Source organism: Gopherus flavomarginatus, chromosome 25 (assembly GCF_025201925.1).
Source record: "Gopherus flavomarginatus isolate rGopFla2 chromosome 25, rGopFla2.mat.asm, whole genome shotgun sequence".
NCBI classification, from domain to species: Eukaryota; Metazoa; Chordata; order Testudines; family Testudinidae; genus Gopherus; species Gopherus flavomarginatus.
Window position 1 is genome coordinate 3232887 of NC_066641.1, and position 18652 is coordinate 3251538.

The 18652-nt window shown below is 43.5% G+C and overlaps 1 protein-coding gene across 2 annotated transcripts in view; it reads left to right on the plus strand.

Annotated features, from left to right (window-relative positions):
- The window catches only part of NSF (N-ethylmaleimide sensitive factor, vesicle fusing ATPase), a 155258-nt gene that overhangs the window by 104555 nt on the left and 32051 nt on the right, over nucleotides 1-18652 (plus strand). For both annotated transcript variants that reach the window (XM_050934943.1, XM_050934944.1), the window contains exons 13-17: nucleotides 2098-2193; nucleotides 3085-3241; nucleotides 5601-5734; nucleotides 12467-12533; nucleotides 13715-13794. In XM_050934943.1, coding sequence (XP_050790900.1) covers nucleotides 2098-2193; nucleotides 3085-3241; nucleotides 5601-5734; nucleotides 12467-12533; nucleotides 13715-13794 — 534 coding nt within the window. The remainder of the gene's footprint in view (nucleotides 1-2097; nucleotides 2194-3084; nucleotides 3242-5600; nucleotides 5735-12466; nucleotides 12534-13714; nucleotides 13795-18652) is intronic.

The window sequence follows — 18652 nt, forward strand, 5'->3', positions numbered from 1 at the left end:
AAGATCTCTGAAGTGTTCTTTTCTTATCCCGACTGACATCCCTTCCCGTTTAGTGTCTATGAAAACTTTCCCAGTTGTCCAGTCATGTTGTTTTTTGTGAGAAGAGTGAAACAAAGTAGGCATTGAGCAGCTCTGCCTTCTTGTCTTCCATTACCAGCTCACCTTCTCCATTGAGCAGTGGTGCCCACCGTCCATTGGATAAGCTTAGTTCAGTTCTCTTCAAAGGTTTCTGATACAGAGCTCTGGAACGCATCTATCTCTAGTTATGCTGTGCCTGGTCTGTGTATGAGCCAGAGGCAATAGAAACTTCTACACTTTACCAGTGTTCAGCCCTGGTCTCATAATGCCATCTCGAGGAATCATAGGGGAGTCTGGTCTCCATGGTCCATCCATAACTCTGCCCCTCTGTTGACACTCAGTGAGGGAAAACACTCATTGATTGGACTTGTCAGATGTGTCCATCTTGTCTCAGGGTGCACAGACAGAAATTAAACTAAAATACTTACAACACATGCAGACAACTTACTCTCACTCTGAGAGTTAATGCTACCTTCACAAGTCACAGCATGAGATGTATAGGTGGTCATGAGTTTCAGGTACTGTCAGCACCTCAGCTGGATTTGGGCCCAGTGAAGGTCTTTGAATCCCAAATACTAATCTCCTGAGCCATCCAATCACCATGGTGCATTTAAATGTCCTTGTAGACGTTGCTGGTGCCTGGTGTAGTAAGGGTCAGAAGTCACTTTCACTGTGAAATATGTTCAGTTTGGAGAAAAAGAGTAAAATCTGTTTAAATCCCAAAATAACAAATATAAAACTAAAATAGTATATTATGGGAAATATATAGAAAGGATCACGAAATCTGTCCAAGGTATGTTGTGATAGACACATCCCCTGATGACAGTAAGTAAAATGAAGTTACTGTGTTTCAAACTTGACTTGTACTTCACCACTTAATAGGAAAATCATTTTTTTCACATCTTATTTACTTCTGTCCCACTTCATACTTACACCTTCTCCTTGTATCTGTGAACCACTGCTCAGGATCTGTAGGCAATTGTGGCAGTAGTAAGAACCAGTTCTTTTATCTGCATCATGTTAAGACCTGAAAAGTTGCTTTAAATCCACGTATGACTCCTCATTGCTGCCCAGGGCAGTCAAGATTTCAAAGTGCCGTCAGTGAGGATGGTTTGTACAGAAAGGAGCTGTTCACATTCTGATGAAATGATTCTACAGCCTGTGAAGGCTCTTTCCTGAGAATATGTTGACAGTGAGTTAAAATGCACTGTGTGTGTAGTGTGGGCAGCACAACATGACATAGCAGTGTCACCTGTGCATTTCATTGTGACTGACCAGCCATTTGTAAGGGATGAGAAGGGCCCCAGTGTCTCTGCCAGTCTACGATGTATGTACTCCTACTCAGTACTTTTTAAAGCTTGCCTGTTAGTTCTTGGGAGGGCTGAATTGAAGGAAACGGGACTCCTTTTTTCACCTGGAATAGGCAATTCTTGATGTGAGGATATGTGAGAGACTTCCCAGCTGGGTTCAGCTCTTCTAAACAGTATTAATTGTGCCATTTTTAGGAAGGCAGTCTGGTCCTAAATAAAAATGTGCTCTCAAGTATGGTTCATCTGATGTAAATATAGGAAAAGCAGCAAGAGATCAAATATTTAGGGTTTTAAAATTCCCATGTAAAGACAGTTCTTGAGGGATTGGGTGGGAGCATGGTCAGAGTAGAGAAGTGAGAGTCAGGAATTCCAGGACCACACCTTGTGGAGTGATGAACACCCTGCAGGATCAGGCCCTTAAACGCCATTCCTCCGTTCCCCACCCTGTAAAATGTTAATGCTTCACAACCTGAGATGGATGTGAGAACTAGGTAATGGCCATGCTTCACTCTGGAAATGAAAACTACTCCAAGAGTACTCAATATTTGTGTCTGAAATGTGTTAAAAAAGATTTCTTTAGGTTTTGTTGGTGTATAATTAACTACAGAATCAAAATCCTAAGAATACAGAGGATGATGTTGAACACAGTCCTTGAGATAACTTGTACTCTCAGACTGTATGTTAATCCATTTCCTTGTAATTTAACTAGGCCACCACCAAAGTGGAAGTGAATATGGAGACGGCAGAGTGTCTGCGTGTGACAAGGGGAGACTTCTTAGCCTCTCTGGAGAATGATATCAAGCCGGTGAGTGGGACCTGTTTAATTCATATAGTAAAGCAGTGCGCACTGGAGGAGAACACGTGCTTCCTTAGTCAACGAATACAGCAACCACTTCGGATCTGTGCACATGCAGAAATGTAATGTTGCAGCATGACTTTTGAGATCGTTTCTGTGGCTTAATGCAATTGAATACTGTTCAACAGGAATGAACTGAGACTCTGTCTCTTTCCCATCATTTTAGGGCTCTATTCTGCAGCTTCTCTGCGCATGGGAAATGTTAAATAAAGCGATTGCAAGAGTGGGCCTTTCCTTTTGCAGTACACACTAGTTGGTCTTTAGCCTAATCTCATTGAAATCAATGAGAGATTTGACATTGAATTCAGTGGCAGGAGGATTAGGGCTCTGAAAAGAACTTGATATCTTTTAGTAAAGCCTAGATAATTTCAGAACCTAATGGTAATTTACGTAGGGATAGATGATGATATTGTATTTGATTACAGAGGTTACCATATGCTAAATAAGACCTGAAAAGACCTGCATCTGAAGAAGTGGGTATTCACCCCCGAAAGCTCATGCTCCAAAACGTCTGTTAGTCTATAAGGTGCCACAGGATTCTTTGCTGCTTTTACAGATCCAGACTAACACGGCTACCCCTCTGATACTTGACACATATGCTAAATAGGCACTGACATCTTATTTTATGGTCCTTTAGGACAACCTGTACTACATCACTGGTAAATCTATGATTTAACTGCTCATTCAGCTAAAATGTGTACCAAAATCTCTCATAATTATATTTAAAAAACCCACTACAGTACCTGTCACTCTAGTTTTCCCTACTGTCCCATGCTGTGTTTTCCTTTGATCAAACAAGAATCACTACTGAGAATAATTTTTTCATTTTACGGAACACAGGCATTTGGAACGAACCAGGAGGATTATGCAAGTTACATCATGAATGGCATTATCCAGTGGGGAGACCCTGTAACAAGGGTGCTGGAAGATGGAGAATTGCTTGTCCAGCAAACCAAAAACAGTGACCGCACTCCGCTAGTTAGCGTTCTTTTAGAAGGTGAGTTTAGGGGTCCTAATGTCTGAAAGTGAGTAACACGCAATCCAGTCTGTGCAGTTATCACATACAAGTACTTGGACTAGGTATCCGGTAGTGTGTGAAGTCCACTTATCAGAAAGAAAAGTATCATTAGTACCTGGCCAAATGACTAGATGAATGAATGTTGCATCAGATATTAAAATAGGTTTATCTGGTTCTGAGGGAGAGTGGGACATTGTCCATCCTGTGCCTCCTCTTTGTAACTAATAACCTGTTTGGTTGATTTTGACTTTGAATTGATTTGATACCTTGAATAGAGGGGAATTGATTGATACGGGTGAGGCCACATCTGGAGTACTGCATCCAGTTTTGGGCCCCACACTACAAGAAGGATGTGGACAAATTGAAGAGAGTCCAGCGGAGGGCAACAAAAATGATTAGGGGGCTGGGGCACATGACTTATGAGGAGAAGCTGAGGGAACTGGGGTTATTTAGTCTGAAGAAGAGAAGAGTGAGCGGGGATTTGATAGCAGCCTTCAACTACCTGAAGGGGGGTTCCAAAGAGGATGGAGCTCGGCTTTTCTCAGTGGTGGCAGATGACAGAACAAGGAGCAATGGTCTCAAGTTGCAGTGGGGGAAGTCTAGGTGGGTGTGACTGGGCAAGGACAGAGGGCTATAGTAAAGTAGTGAGGAACAAGTATGTTAACCCCAGGCTAAACAAAACCCTGGTACATGGTAACCAAATGGCAGTTGTTCCAGGTTAATCAAGGCACCTAGGGCCAATTAAGGTCCTTCTAGAAGGCAGTGGAGATAGCTAGGTTGATTGGGACATCTGAAGCCAATCAAGGGCTGGCTGGAACTAGTTAAAAGCCTCCCAGTTAGTCAGTGAGGCATACATATCAGGAGTGGTAGGAGGAAGCCATGCTGTTGGAGGAATGAAGCAGTACAAATTCATATCAAGCACAAGGAAAGAGGCCCTGAGGTAACTGTGAAGGAGATATTGAGTGGGGGCTGCTGTGGGGAAGTGGCCCAGGGAATTGTACACATCCTATTTTCAAATAGTCAGTTACCATAGCTGTTACTATTAGAGTCCCTGGGCTGGAGCCCGGAGTAGAGGGCAGGCCTGGGCTCCACCCTCCCCTCCCCGATTAATCACTGAAACTGGGAGACAACGGAGACTGTGCGAGGGAGGGTAGCTTCTCCTCACTTCCGTCGCTGGCTTATGATGAAAATGGCTCACTAAGCTGTGACTCTTGCCTCTAGAGAGAGAAGGGCTACGTGGATGGTCACAGTGAGCCTCTGAGGCTAGCGAAATCCACCAGGAAATGTTGAACCCATGGAGACAAAGACGGAGCTTTGTCACATGGGATATTAGGAAACACTATTTCACTAGGAGGGTGGTGAAGCACTGGAATGGGTTCCCTAGGGAGGTGGTGGAATCTCCATCCTTAGAGGTTTTTAAGGCCCAGCTTGACAAAGCCCTGGCTGGGATGATTTAGTTGGGGTTGGCCCTGCCTTGAGCAGGGGGTTGGACTAGATGACCTCCTGAGGTCCCTTCCAACCCTGATATTCTGTGATATGTTACTTGAAGTTATTCACTGAATAGTTCCTGAGAGTAAGTCTTTAGTTTGTTGCTTGTTCGTGAGTAGTTTGTTGCTAGTGTGTGACCACCTACATTTTGTATTATTCGTTCATTTGGTTGGGCAAATAGGATGTATGTTGTTTTTCATACCTGGTTGAATTAGGTTTCTGGTGTGAGTTTCCAGTTACAAACTCCCCTTTTGCCTTCCACAGGTATTTTCTACATTTACACAGAATTTCTGCCAGCCATCTCATTTGCAAATGCACAAGGGGCATAGAAGTAATTTGAGAAAATTCATTTAAAATCCAAGCAAATGTGTCCAGTGTTTTGCAGTACTTAGCCAGCTCAATAAGACACGCAGGATCTTTTTGGTTCTTGCATTTTTTGCAAGTTGCACTCCTTGGAGTCCAAATAGTCTCTGTAAATCAGTGGTTCTCAAACTTTTGTATTGGTGACCCCTTTCAGCCAGGAAGCCTCTGAGTGTGACACCCCTTATAAATTAAAAACACTTTTGTATTATAAATGCTAGAGATGAAGCAGGATTTGGGGTGGATGGTGACAGGTTGCAACCCCCACATAACCTCGTGACCATTTTTGAGAACCCCTGCTGTGAATGAACCCATTTGGAAAGCAATGCTGTACAGGAGCTAAGGAAGGAGAGCAAAGAGTCACTTCAAAAAGTCAGGTCCCTGTGAATAAGATTATTAACTTGCTCAAGTCCATCTAGTTTACCTTGAGCCTTGCAAAATCTATTTTTCCCTCTTTCTGACTTGAATCTCTTGTATCTCTTCCTTCCAGGTCCTCCACATAGTGGAAAGACTGCCTTGGCAGCAAAGATTGCAGAAGAATCCAACTTTCCATTTATTAAGATCTGTTCTCCTGATAAGACAATTGGCTTTTCTGAAACTGCAAAGTGCCAAGCTATGAAGAAGGTACCGTGGGTATTACTGTAATTTTTCTGAACCTGATTCTTGTGCACTCTGACATGGGATTGAAAAATGACTTTGCCCTAAATTGTGCTCTCCATTCGGAAAGTAGACTTACCCCCTAGCTCCTCCCCTTCGTCATATGAATTCTCTTGTTTAGCAAGCTGTGGAGCCTGAGTAACTTGATACAGGACCCCGAAGAAGACAGTTAGCTGTTCTGAATGGCAGCAGGGTTCCCGAGGTGGGTGAACTAGGGAAAAGACCAAAATAAGGTCAACGGTTCAGAGGGCTCTGATAGTCTTGAACAGTTAAATTTTCAGGCCCAGATGCAGGTTTTCCTACACAACCTGGATAAGCAACAGGAACAAATCCAGTGCTTAAAAGACAGACAGCCATTTGATTGTGGCTAAGATGGGGCAGGTGAATCCACACACACACAAGCAAGTGAAACATTCATCCGAGGAAACTCCCAAGTTGGCCTCCAAGAAGCCCAATAGTTGAAGAAAGAACAGTAGTACTTGCATAAACAGGTGAAGTTTTAGCTGGAGGAAAAGTGAAAATCTTTGCAACTCTGGAACCAGAAGCTGCAACAGGATCGCAGGCAGCTGTGCAGTCTCTTTGAGGTGCAGGACCAATTGTAGAGCCAGCGGCAGGAGCAAGAGATGGCTCTGCAAGCTGGGACCAGATCTAGATGTTGAAGATCCAGGAGATGAAGCCGCTGAGGGACCATATCGTAGTGCTAAGCAGCGGCAGAGTGAATAAGAGATGCCAAGGGTACCAGAGGACAACCTCAACACTCAGCTGCAAGGATCCCTCTGAGCCAACAGGTGCATCATGGAACAGTTTAAGGCACTAGAAAGTCTAAAGATGATGACGCAAGAGAGAACAGGGGAACATAACAAGAGCACTAACACAAGGAAGAGATGGAAGAGCCCCAGGACTGCAAAGAAGGGCAGTGGTTGGAATTAGAGATAACATGCAGGAAACTTAAGAAAGACTCTACTGATCTGTGTGCCCAGAGTGCTGAGCTGCAGGCTCATATCACAGAGTTCATAAGACAATTGGCCAAGAAGGAAGCAGCTGTGGCTAAGGTGGAAGAGGATGCAACCGAGAAAAACATGGCACAGAAAGCAGTCCATGAGCTCAGGTCACTAAACTTCAAGGAGACCTGGAGTTGGAGTGAGCAGCCAGAAACAAAGTGGAAAACCAGAAGCAGGAGTGAGAGAGGAACCAGAAGCACTGGAAAAGGAGCCAGAAGGTACACTAGAGACTCCACTGTTGCACAATGGAATCTTTGGTCAAACTGGGAACAGGAGTTGATTTTTCTGAGGAAGACTCTGGATGATGAAGGTCTGATGTTTTCTCAGGGTGTCCAGAACCGAATGCCCTTGTTATCCCTCTGTGATGGGATCCCCGGCGTTCAGCCTTAAACTGTGGGACCACTGTGCTCCCTTAACTCTCCAGCCTGTTTCTCACTATGCTTTGCTAGTGACAAGCGGCAAACCCCTCCAGGTGCTGTGATCCCTCAGCACAGCAGCATGTGGAGCCCCACACCCAGCTGGATTGCATGAATGCTCCCTGACCCATATACAAATCACACAGAGAAAGGCACCAGCCCAATCCCCCCCAGATCCCAGCCTTGGACCTCAGGTATATACCGTCTTGCACTGCTCCACACACTTCTGGAGAACTCACTGGTAAAGATAAACAGTTCAACAAATTTGCTGACTACAAAAGAAATATTTTAAGTGATAGGCAAAAAGTCTGTTAGTTACCAAAATAAAATTAAAATATAAGCACACAGTCTAAACTCTCAACTGTATTAGACTGAGCAATAAATAGATTAAGCAATATTTCTCACCCATTGGATATTGTAGTCCTTAATATACAAGTTTGTCCCTCAAACCTGGGCCAGTCCCCTCTGTTGGAGTCTTCAGTCTTATGAGTGTCTTTTGTTGCTTGTACATAAATAGGGGCAGGAGAAGGCCAAGCATGAGGCCCTGTGCTCTGTTTTATACCCTCAGTCCATCTGCTTGGAGAACACAAGTCCTGGCATATCTGGGTGGGCATTGCTGAGTCACCAGGCAAGATTGAGCAATTCCCCTGATATGGCCTTATGTAGGTGAGTAACTGAATTGTAACTTCTCTGCTGGAGAATGGCTGGTGATGTCTGTTTAGCACCCATCCGGGCGTTGGTCACCTCCCTCGTCATTGTCTCTGGAGAGCTAGTATCTGGGTGCTTCCCAAACCCACAGCATATTTTAGTGACAACCATACAACACATTCTCATAACATCATATGCATTGATGACATACATATTTAGATGGAACAATGGGTTTCAGCAGATCGTAACCTTTCCCATGATACATCACATGTAATGCTTTATATGCAATATCACAATTATATGTAAATGAGGAATATGAGGGCTACAGGGTGCTCCCCCAAGGTATAGAATGTCTCACCCTCTGCCTTAACAAAAAAGAGATTTGTTGGTGTTAAACTGAGTGACAGCAACATGTCACCTCAGTGTGTTAGCCGAACAAACTTCCTAGGACTCTTTGCCTTGCAGGTAACCCGTGATATGCCCTAATCCCCAAACTCCTTGGAAGAGCATTCCTTTGCAGTATCCAGCCCTTGTCACTGGACGCTCACAAAAATTGCCAGGTTTGCTGTCTCCAGAGACAGTATACACACCAGCCTGTTGGCTCAGCTGAGGAGGATTCACACTTTAACATATTGCATTGGTATGAATTTATAGTAAAACAAGAAAAAGAGTTGATTATTAAAAGACAGAGATTTAAGTGATACTAAGCAAAGATAATATAAATTGAAAATGGCTACAAATAAAACAAAAGTATAATCATGATTAACCTGTGTCGTAGGTGAAGTATAAAACTGAACCTGCAGCACAGGTAAATCAAAATTCCTTTGTCTAGGAAAAAGCTGCTTGTCAACCCTGCCTGGGACACAGATTCTAAACATAATTTTAGTGCATGCATACAACTTTCTAATTGTTACCCATCAGTGAGTTTGTCGGGAGTCGCTATTACATACCAGAAAACCCTTTGCCAGTAGGTACTGAAAGACTCTTAGTCTCAGAGGCCAAGACTCAGACACACATCCTAGAGAGGAGGCAGTGTAAATACAAGCAGTGAAGGAGCTGTTAGAACTGCTGGAAGGAACCAAACAACTGATGGTGAACTTTGAGATGGCAAAGGAGGCTCTGGAGAGTGAGCGTGCAGAACTGTCCACTGGGGTGAGGATTCTTCTGCAGAGCAAAGAGAACTCTAAACACAAGCACAAGAAGGTGGAAGCCTAGATGCAAGAACTGAAAGTAAAATGTATTAAGTTTGAGTGTGCAGCTGGAGCTGGCTATGCAAGTCACCCAGACTGCAGGGTGAGCTGGACAGTGTCACAGGCCTTCTGAGCCAGAGAGCTGACCACTCAAGTCTGCATAAGATTTTGTTGCCTTAGAGTCACATCTTCAGGATACTTAGGAGCAGTTGCAGGAGGAGATGGACCAGGAGCTGAGGCAGATGGAGGAGGAGGAGGAAGAGGAAAATGGCTCCAAACACCAGCAAAGGGAGAGGAGGCAAGGCTGTGAGATCCACCTCCCGACTGAGGATCAGAGTCACCCAGCTCTAGGAATGGAGGAGTAAAGGCATAAAGAAGAGAGAACAGTGAAAGGACAGAGACTACAGGGAGATGTCTCATGGCAAGACAGCTGTCAGGCCTCAACGTGGTGTTCAGTACACACATTCACATCCCACTACGCTGGGGCCCTGCCATACTACAGACTGCACTTACTCTCACATTCTTGCTCCCAGCTCCACACTGATCACTGCTCGCTACACACCTACATTTGGAATACATATAGGGACCATCACTCAAAGAACAGGAGGGACATAAAACGCATGTGCAGGTCAGCAGGCACTGCTACAAACCTTCTGGGTCCAGTGCACAGTGCTCATGCGCACCCACATTTTTTAATACAAATTGGGACAGCACATCTTGAAGAATTTCTAGTTACAGGTAAGTAACCTCCTCTTCCTCCGCTGAACCCATCTCTCACAAAATGCAAGAGGATTGGAAATGGGCTCTCAAGTCATTTTTTGGAGGCTGCAGGGATGAGATGTGGTCAGTAGTAATTTGAAACTCGGACAGGAAGTTAGGCTGGATGGAGGATGATCTTAACTCTGAAGAATGTGCCTGAGAGCGTATCTTGCCAGGCTACTCTTGAAGACACCGGGAGTGGCCTTATGTTCATTCATCAATGGGACAAACCTGGTGCTCTTAATTATCTCCGATATGGCTGGAAGGACTAACCTTGAATTACAACATGTTCAAGGAACTTGTTTGATGTAGGAGCTACATGAGACATTGGGGAACACAACTTCTGGTCTCTGCATACTTTGGTGACAAAGATAAAAATATGGCCAATGGACTTAGACTTCCTCGGGGCTGCTAAGCAGGAGGTGCTTGGAGGAAATGATGCAGGGAAAGTTGTTGGCCAGCAGCTCTAGTGAAATCAACTAAGAAACTTGTCCTATTGAAGTGCCTGTATAGTCAGAAATGGACAGTAGACAGGACCTGGGAGGGAGGTAAGTGAAAAGAGTGCAAAAAAAAGGAGTGGGTACTCACTGTGTAAGGGACAGGCTGAAGCCTGCAGCCTCGGCATAATCAACAAGGCCCTGTCTGGCTTCGGACGCTGAGCTATATATGAACAGGAACAGGAGACAGAGAGAGAGAGGAGTACAAGCCAAGCAGGCTGCAGTGGGTGACCATTGCTCTCTCAGGCACTTGGAGACACACCTGACCTGATTCAGAGACTTAGGTCTCAACTGTAAGTTTGGATCTAGACTGTTTTCAGTGGTAGCAGATGACAGAACAAGGAGTAATGGTCTCAAGTTGCAGTGGGGGAGGTTTAGGTTGGATATTAGGAAAAACTTTTTCACTAGGAGGGTGGTGAAGCACTGGAATGGGTTACCTAGGGAGGTGGTGGAATCTCCTTCCTTAGAGATTAAGGTCAGGCTTGACAAAGCCCTGGCTGGGATGATTTAGTTGGGAATTGGTCCTGCTCTGAGCAGGGGATTGGACTAGATGACCTCCTGAGATCCCTTCCAACCCTGATATTCTGTGATTCTAAGCTTCTGAGATTCTATGGGGAAACCTGAGCCTGGATCCTGATGAACTGTTACATGATTCTTGGAGTGAAACTGGATTAAAATGGGAAGTTGTATTTTATTAATAGTATGTTGGCTTCTCCTTGCCCTGGGTGGTTAAAGTAAGTCTTGTGCTGCTCCCCTAGGGGAAAGTAAGGCAGTGCCCATCTGCAAGGCCACATGGGGCTGCAGTGGGGCGCTCAGTCTCTGCCTGCACCGTTACAAGGAAACAATGAAAAGGCAATTGAATTTAATATCAAAATAAATAAGATAAGCCTCAGCATAAGTTGGATTATTCATTTCTTCTTCGAGTGTTTGCTCGTGTTGATTCCATTCTAGGTGTGTGTGCGCCCACACGCAGTGCTTCAAGCCGCTGGACTGAACTCCGAGCCTACCTCCAAGGATCCTGCTTGTGAGTGACCTAGAATGGAATCGACATGAACAAACACTTGAAGAAGAAAAAATGGTTACCTGCTTTTTCATAACTGTTGTTCTTCGAGATGTGTTGCTCATGTCCATTCCGTTACCTGCCCTCCTACCCCTCTGTCAGAGTTGTCAGCAAAAAGGAACTGAGAGGGTGTAGGGCTGGCAGCGCCTAATATACCAACACAGGAGTGCAGCACTTAAAGGGGTGCTACAGCCAAACCTACGGATACTGCAAAGGCAAAAATTTCCAACAACTGTGCACGTGTGCGCGTGTGCACCTGGAATGGAATGGACATGAGCAACACATCTCGAAGAAAAACAAGTACCAAAAGATAGGTAACCATTTTTTCATACTTATTTCAATAAAAGCCTCCATTTTTAATTTAAATAAAGCTGCCACCTCAAAGTGCTGCAGATCACCATAGTTCTTGCTGTGATGGACATGGGGCAGATATGTAATAATTTAGAAATTGATTCATATTAATTCATCAGTACTGCATGTCACCAGGTCATGAGAAATATTTACTGAAATGTTTATGGTGTGGGAGTTAGTTTAATAATAAGGTGTTAGAGGGAAGGTAACACATTGGGTTCAGATGAAACACCTCCGGGTAAACAGTGCTGAAGGTTAAGACACAATACCTGTGCTGTTAAGCTGTGAAGATGCTATTTACAAGTGCCAGCTAATTTACAGAGCTGCTTTGCCTAAAACTAACCAATCAAAAAGACACTAAAGAGTTAAAAAGAGGATTCTGGGGAAAGTGGGAGGCAATTGTTGGGGAGCTGTTTTGGGGGAAACAGATACAGAGACAGGCTGGGTCTGAAAGACAGGCTCCTTCCTAAGCTGTCCGGGAGCTGGTAAGCTTTAGGTAAGACAGACAAGCATATAGGCCTTTTAATGTTTCAAAGCTCCTTTTTCCTGTTATGTGCTGGGATTTCGAGTTGCATGTTCATGCTCTGCCTGTTTGGTTGATAGACTGCCCTCAGCCATCCTGAAATTGTCTGAGGTGCAGTCTGACGCATAGCATCACAAAAGTACACAAGGCCATGTGTCCGAGGAACCTGAGGCATGTTGACATGTATATAATTGGACAGTCTTGGAGATCTCTTATGATGAGATTGTGACAATAATAAATTGTTTTTTCCCTAGATCTTTGATGATGCATACAAGTCCCAGCTCAGCTGTGTAGTAGTCGATGACATTGAAAGGCTCCTAGGTGAGTCATAGAATTTTGGTTGCACCGTGCAACGGACAACGTAGTGTTACAAACCAGAAATGATTCAGGAACCGTAAGTGCGTATAGAGTCTAATCTAAGTATGATGATTCAAGAGCCTTGAATTGATCCTCCGTGTTGGTCTAAAGATGCATCATTTCTGAACTCCAGCAGTAATATTCTTGTCTTCTACCTCAGTGTTGGCTTCATCTTGTTCTAAGGTATTTGAGTTGGTCGTGGTGCTCCAGCCTCCATATGCATCATTTTAAACTAAATGAGATTTATAGGCTTAATTAACAAGTCAGAAAGGGGCCTGATTCTTCACTGCCTTGCACCTTTCAACAGTCATGTACAACTGTGTAAAATACTACAATAGAACCTGAGAGTTACAAACACCTCAGGAATGGAGGTTGTTCGTAACTCTGTACAAAACATTGTGGTGGTTCTTTCAAAAGTTTACAACTGAACATTGACTTAATACAATGAAACTTTACTATGCAGAAGAAAAATGCTGCTTTTAACCATCTTAATTTAAATGGAACAAGCAGAGAAACAGTTTCCTTACCTTGTCAAATCTTTTTTTAAACTTCTCCTTTATTTTTGTTGTAGTTTACATTTAGCACAGTACTGTACTGTATTTGCTCTTTTTATTGTTTTTGTCTCTGCTGCTGCCTGACTGCAGACTTCCAGCTCCAAAACGGATGTGTGATTGACCGCTCAGTTTGTAACTCTGAGGTTCTACTGTACCGTCCATCTGAATAAGTGCAGAATTCTGACTTCCTAGCATTTTACACCCACTCGTCACAGCTGGAACTTGCAACAACAAGGGGCAAGGCAATGAGGCAGCTGTCCCAAGGTGTTTCAGGAAATATTCAGAACTAGAATATCGGAGGTGTCCTGCAGTGAAAGGAAAGGCTACTGCTCTGTAGGGAGGCTTATTGAGAAGCAGTTGACAGCAGACCTTCACAAGTGACAAGGAGATAGGAATAGTGTGATCACTGAATTTAAAATCCAGTATTTTTTCCTGTTGCTTCATTGTGGCTGCAAGGCTGAGCGTGAAGATTTCCATTTAAACCGCTCTGCTTTCCTTTGAGGAGCACAGTGGAATTTGAAAAGTGAACCAGAAAAGTTTGATTCCTGCTGTACAACATTATCCTGTTTATTAGTGTTTTTTCCTTTCCAGATTATGTTCCTATTGGACCACGATTCTCCAACTTGGTTTTGCAGGCCCTTCTCGTGTTGCTAAAAAAGACACCTCCTCAGGTAAGAACGTTATATGGGAGGATGAGAGTTTCCATGAGCATTGTCATTCCTAGAGCTATCCTACAGGAGAGGTCTTCACGCCTGGCTGACAGACAATTAATTGTAGCAGTGTCTAACTGCTATTTGCTGAATAAAGATTTTTAACTGAGTTTATCCTGTTTCATTGTTGTTTATTTAGCAACACATTCAGTCCTGGAGAGCTGCACATTGCTTAAGTAAAAAGGCAGCATGCTGAATACGCAGCAAGTTTACAGAGTGAAGATTAAAATTCTTTGGTCACTGATTTGTCTGAGAATCAAACAGAAAATTCTGATCTTCCCAAACTCAGATCTAGTTGTCTCTCTTATCTAATTTAAAAAAAAAATGAATTTCCTCTGGTGTATGTAAGTGTTTTCAGTTGAGCATGGATTTGTATCTTGTCTGCCTCAGTCGAAATCCCCAGGTACCTGTGAAAATGAATGTTTTTAAAGTCTGATGGTAGACTCCTTAGTTAAAAACTGGGCTTTGTACTTAATGTTCGCTGACATGGTGAAGTTTAGGTACTTTGCAAATGACAACTTAACTTGGTTTGCTTTAGAGGAGGCAAGGAGGGAGGGTCTCTAGCATCACTTCCTGGCTATTCATTTGAGTTCCACTGTATGAGCCTGTGAAATGTGGATTAAGGAGAAGTTGAAGAAAGGCTGTGGCAAAAGAACCAAACAACACACCCTGAATAAATTTGTAGCCTGTTCTCATTTTCACATGCTGGAAAATAAAGTAGTAATGCTGCACAAATCAGAACTTTTATTTAGGACAGTTCTTGGTTTAATTATACAAGTGGGTGACAAAATTCCCACTGGAGTACAGTACCTTAGTTCCAGGGCTTCTGCTAGTAACACCAACAAACTGCAAGAGAGAAGACTTCTACTAAAGAGCTTTTTGTCCTGTACAAAGCACTCACAGTGAGTGAGATAATATCTTTTATTGGACCAACTTCTTTTGGTGGAAGGTCAAGCTTTCAAGCTTCACAGAGCTTTTCGTTAATTCTGGAGAAGGTAAGCAGAGTGTCACAGCTAAGTACATGCTGGAACAGATTATGTATGCAGAATTAATACATGTAGGAGACCACTTAAGATGAAGTGAGCTCTTGAAACCTCGGATCTTAAATGGTCTCCTACAAACATCTCTGTAAACATCTTTAACTGTAGCCTTCCTAAGAATAAGAAAATAGGATTTACTCCAGAAAAAAGCCTTTTTTCTAAGCCTAGTTACTTACTTATTTTAATACCTGGCCATGTTAATTTAATCAAGTGGACACTAATATTTGTAATATTGTGTCTAAGAAAAACAATTCATTTAGAACATACCTATTTTACAAACAGTGAAAAACGAGGTATACAGTACAAATCAGTTAACTTGACTTGCTTGTTCTTTCTCTTCTCATGTGGCTTGTCGTCATTCACTGCGTGTTCTCCCCAGATGGCAACCTGCTATGTGCAAGGACCTTTTCTTCTTCTCTATGTGCAAAGTGCTAAGGAAATCATTTATTTAAGTAACAGAATTACTGAGAGTGCAGAGATAAGACAAATCGTTTCAGTTTGTTCCAGTATTTCTTGGGAGTTTTAAAATATGTTTTTACATTGTTTGGAATAAAACTAAACTTTACATTTCTGAACTTGGTTTTGAACTACATAGGGTGGTACCTTGCACTGCTTTATTACAGTTAGAAGCCATGGTTTCTTTCAATAAGCTATCTTGTTGTTTCCTAGTGTTTAAGATCTTTTCAGGATGCAGTAACTATTACACCCTTTCCTTCATCCTTCCTAACTTGGTTGTGAAAGTAACATAGCTTAAAAGAATCGGCCTGTGCAATTCACTCCTCAGGAGCCAAATGTGTTTCCATATTAGCAAGAAACTTCAAATAATATTTATAAAGATCTCTTAAATGTAAGCAAGGCTCTGGGGCATTAGTGCTCTTCCTTGGAAACAGACACAGGACTGTCCTTAGAATGATTGGTGGTAATATCTCATACCGAAAGAGATCGGTGTGGAGTTAGTTATGGAAGCAAACTCTGTCCAGCCTTACTGAAAGGGTCTCTTGGAGAAAGGAGCCGGAGAAAGTGCACCAGATTTGGATAGGTGTATCCACTGCTCATTTTTTGCCCCTACTTGCATTTCATTATCCCTGCAGTCTCCTAGGAGAAATCTGATGTGGTTCAACAAGGACAAGTGCAGAGTCCTGCACTTAGAATGCTACAAACTAGGGACCGAGTGGCTAGGCAGTAGTTCTGCAGAAAAGGACGAGAAGCTGGATATGAGTCAGCAGGGTGCCCTTGTTGCCAAGAAGGCTAATGGCATATTGGGCTGCATTAGTAGAAACGTTACCAGCTGATGGAGGGAAGTGATTATTTGGCACTGGTGAGGCCATTTCTGGAGTATTGCATCCAGTTCCCCCTCCCCCCCCCACTACAGAAGGGATGTGGACAAATTGGAGAGAGTCCAACAGAGGGCAGCGAAAATTGTTAGGGGTCTGGGGCACGTGACTTATGAGGAGAGATTGAGGGAGCTGGGGTTATTTAGCCTACAAAAGAGAAGAGTGAGTGAGGATTTGATAGCAACCTTCAAGTACCTGAAGGGGGGGTTCCAAAGAGGATGAAGCTTGGCTGTTCTCAGTGGTGGCAGATGACAGAACAAGGAGCAATGGTCTCAAGTTGCAGTGGAGAAGGTCTAGATAGTTTTTCCTAATATCCAATTTCACTAGGAGAGTGGAGAAGCACTGGAATGGGTTTCCTAGAGAGGTGGTGGAATCTCCATCCTTAGAGGTTTTTAAGGCCCAGCTTGACAAAGGCCTGGCTGGGATGATTGTCTGGGGTTGATCCTGCTTTGAGCAGGGAGTTGGACTAGCCCTAATCTATTATTCTATATCTCAAACCCACAGTGGGACAGGGAAAGGATGAGCAAATTTTGGAAAGGGTGTTTCCTTTCATCAGAAAGGTGATAACTGTGACATTGGCTTTGATCTGGGGAGGCTAGGGGGTTTGAGAGAGTCACGGCTTCATATGGAGGTTGAAAAACCAGAAGGGAGAGGTGGGGATTTGGAATGAGTACTATTGGCAGGCCATACTATGTGATCAGTCATTCCTACTGTGAATGATTAGTCTGCACTAGATGCTGATTTTGGTCATGATTCTACAGGCTTATGTGCCTAAGTCCCATAGCTGCTACTCACATGCATAAAATTAAGCAAGCACATAAGTCTCTGCAGGATTGACGCCGTAGTTGAAACTCACTCCTAATCAAAATACCCTGACCCTTACCAAGCATGTCCAAAGCACTCGTAAGAGTTGCCATTGAATAGCAGAAGAGGCAACCGTCATCTCTCACATTGCTGTCAAACAGGCCTTTTGGCTTTATTTTTTTGTCAGCATGCCATGCGGTGAGCACCATATCGTTTGTCTGACAGGGGTTTAGAGTTATAGGAACCACAAAGCTGGGGTGAGTGGGAAACAGCCGAACACGTACTCATGGTGTAAATTCGTAGGTTACACATTCACACAGTGTCATCATGTCACTCACAGAATGGAAACTTAATCTGCAAATAGCTTCCCACAACTACCATGGGCAAAATTAGTGTGTAAGAGGGGCATTTCTGGGCCACTGTATTGTTATGCATGAAGTTGCATGACTCTTGTGTTAAATTGGCTTATGGAAGCTGCCTCCCAGATCTCCCGTCTCCCCATTGAGGCTGTCTTAGTCTTTACACTTCCTGTGCAGGACTAAAAACGCTAGTCAAATAGCAGCCCCTGGGAGTTGGGATTTCTGGCTTGTTTGCTATTTAAAAAAAAATTGCAAATTAAATCTATGAGCAATAGAAAACCACTCTGAGTTTACTTTAAATTCTTTGTTGCACTCCATGATTCAGAGTTTCTTTGAGCAATGCTTAAAAAGTAGTATCTATTACCAGTTCAAGAGGACTGAAAAACATTGCGTTTTGTTTAGCATCTTTTTAAACCAATTAAAAAGCTTTTCTAAAATGGATTGAAGAGAAGAAAATAAAACATGTTCTCCTGGATCTTTATTTCAATCAGATTTCCCTGTGTTCTGCAACAGAAGAGATGGGGGTGGGGGAGAAATAGAAAGATTGAAAAGGGCTGTCGCAGCAGGGAGCCAAGTTGGAGAAAAGGACGTCTCTGAGAACTAAGCAGCAGCAGCTCTGAAAACCTAAGAAGCTGCTTCATCTACATGCAGAGTCACACAAGGCATGGGGATGCTCACCAGCACCACAGAGATTTCACATGTGCTTCCCTGCTGGTTCCTATGAAAAGCTAACAATCAGCTCGGGGAGTGAAAGACCATTGCAGCATCCCCTAACTAAGCTGGACGTACAATTTGTTCAGTGTTGTGAAATGTCCGGCTTAGCAAGATGCTCTCGGACACCCTCGCGAATGCCCTTCCTATGCTCCCTGAGGCCCCCTCCTCCTTTTCTGGGACTTGGCAGGCTTCTGCAGATTTGTGAAGGCTGGAGGGGGAGGGGAACATGCTCCTTGTCTGGTGTAGTTCCACATGCAGAATAATGATGTCCCAGCGTTGCTGGACATGTGCACATGGGACAGTAGGTTTAAAAAATAATAGAACCAAATCCTGCTTTCCCGTATACTGGTGTAAACTGGGAGTAACTTTATTTTAGTCAATAGTTATTCTGGATTTACGTCTGCGCAACTGAGAGCAAAATCTGGCCTATTGTTTGGGGAAAAACAACACCACAAACCCATCACTTGGGGAAGGATTCCAGTCACCCAAAAGGCCTGTTAAAAAGCTGTAAGGAACCAAGGACGAGTCAATAGTCTCTGTCAAACGTGGACACTTATGGAATAGCATA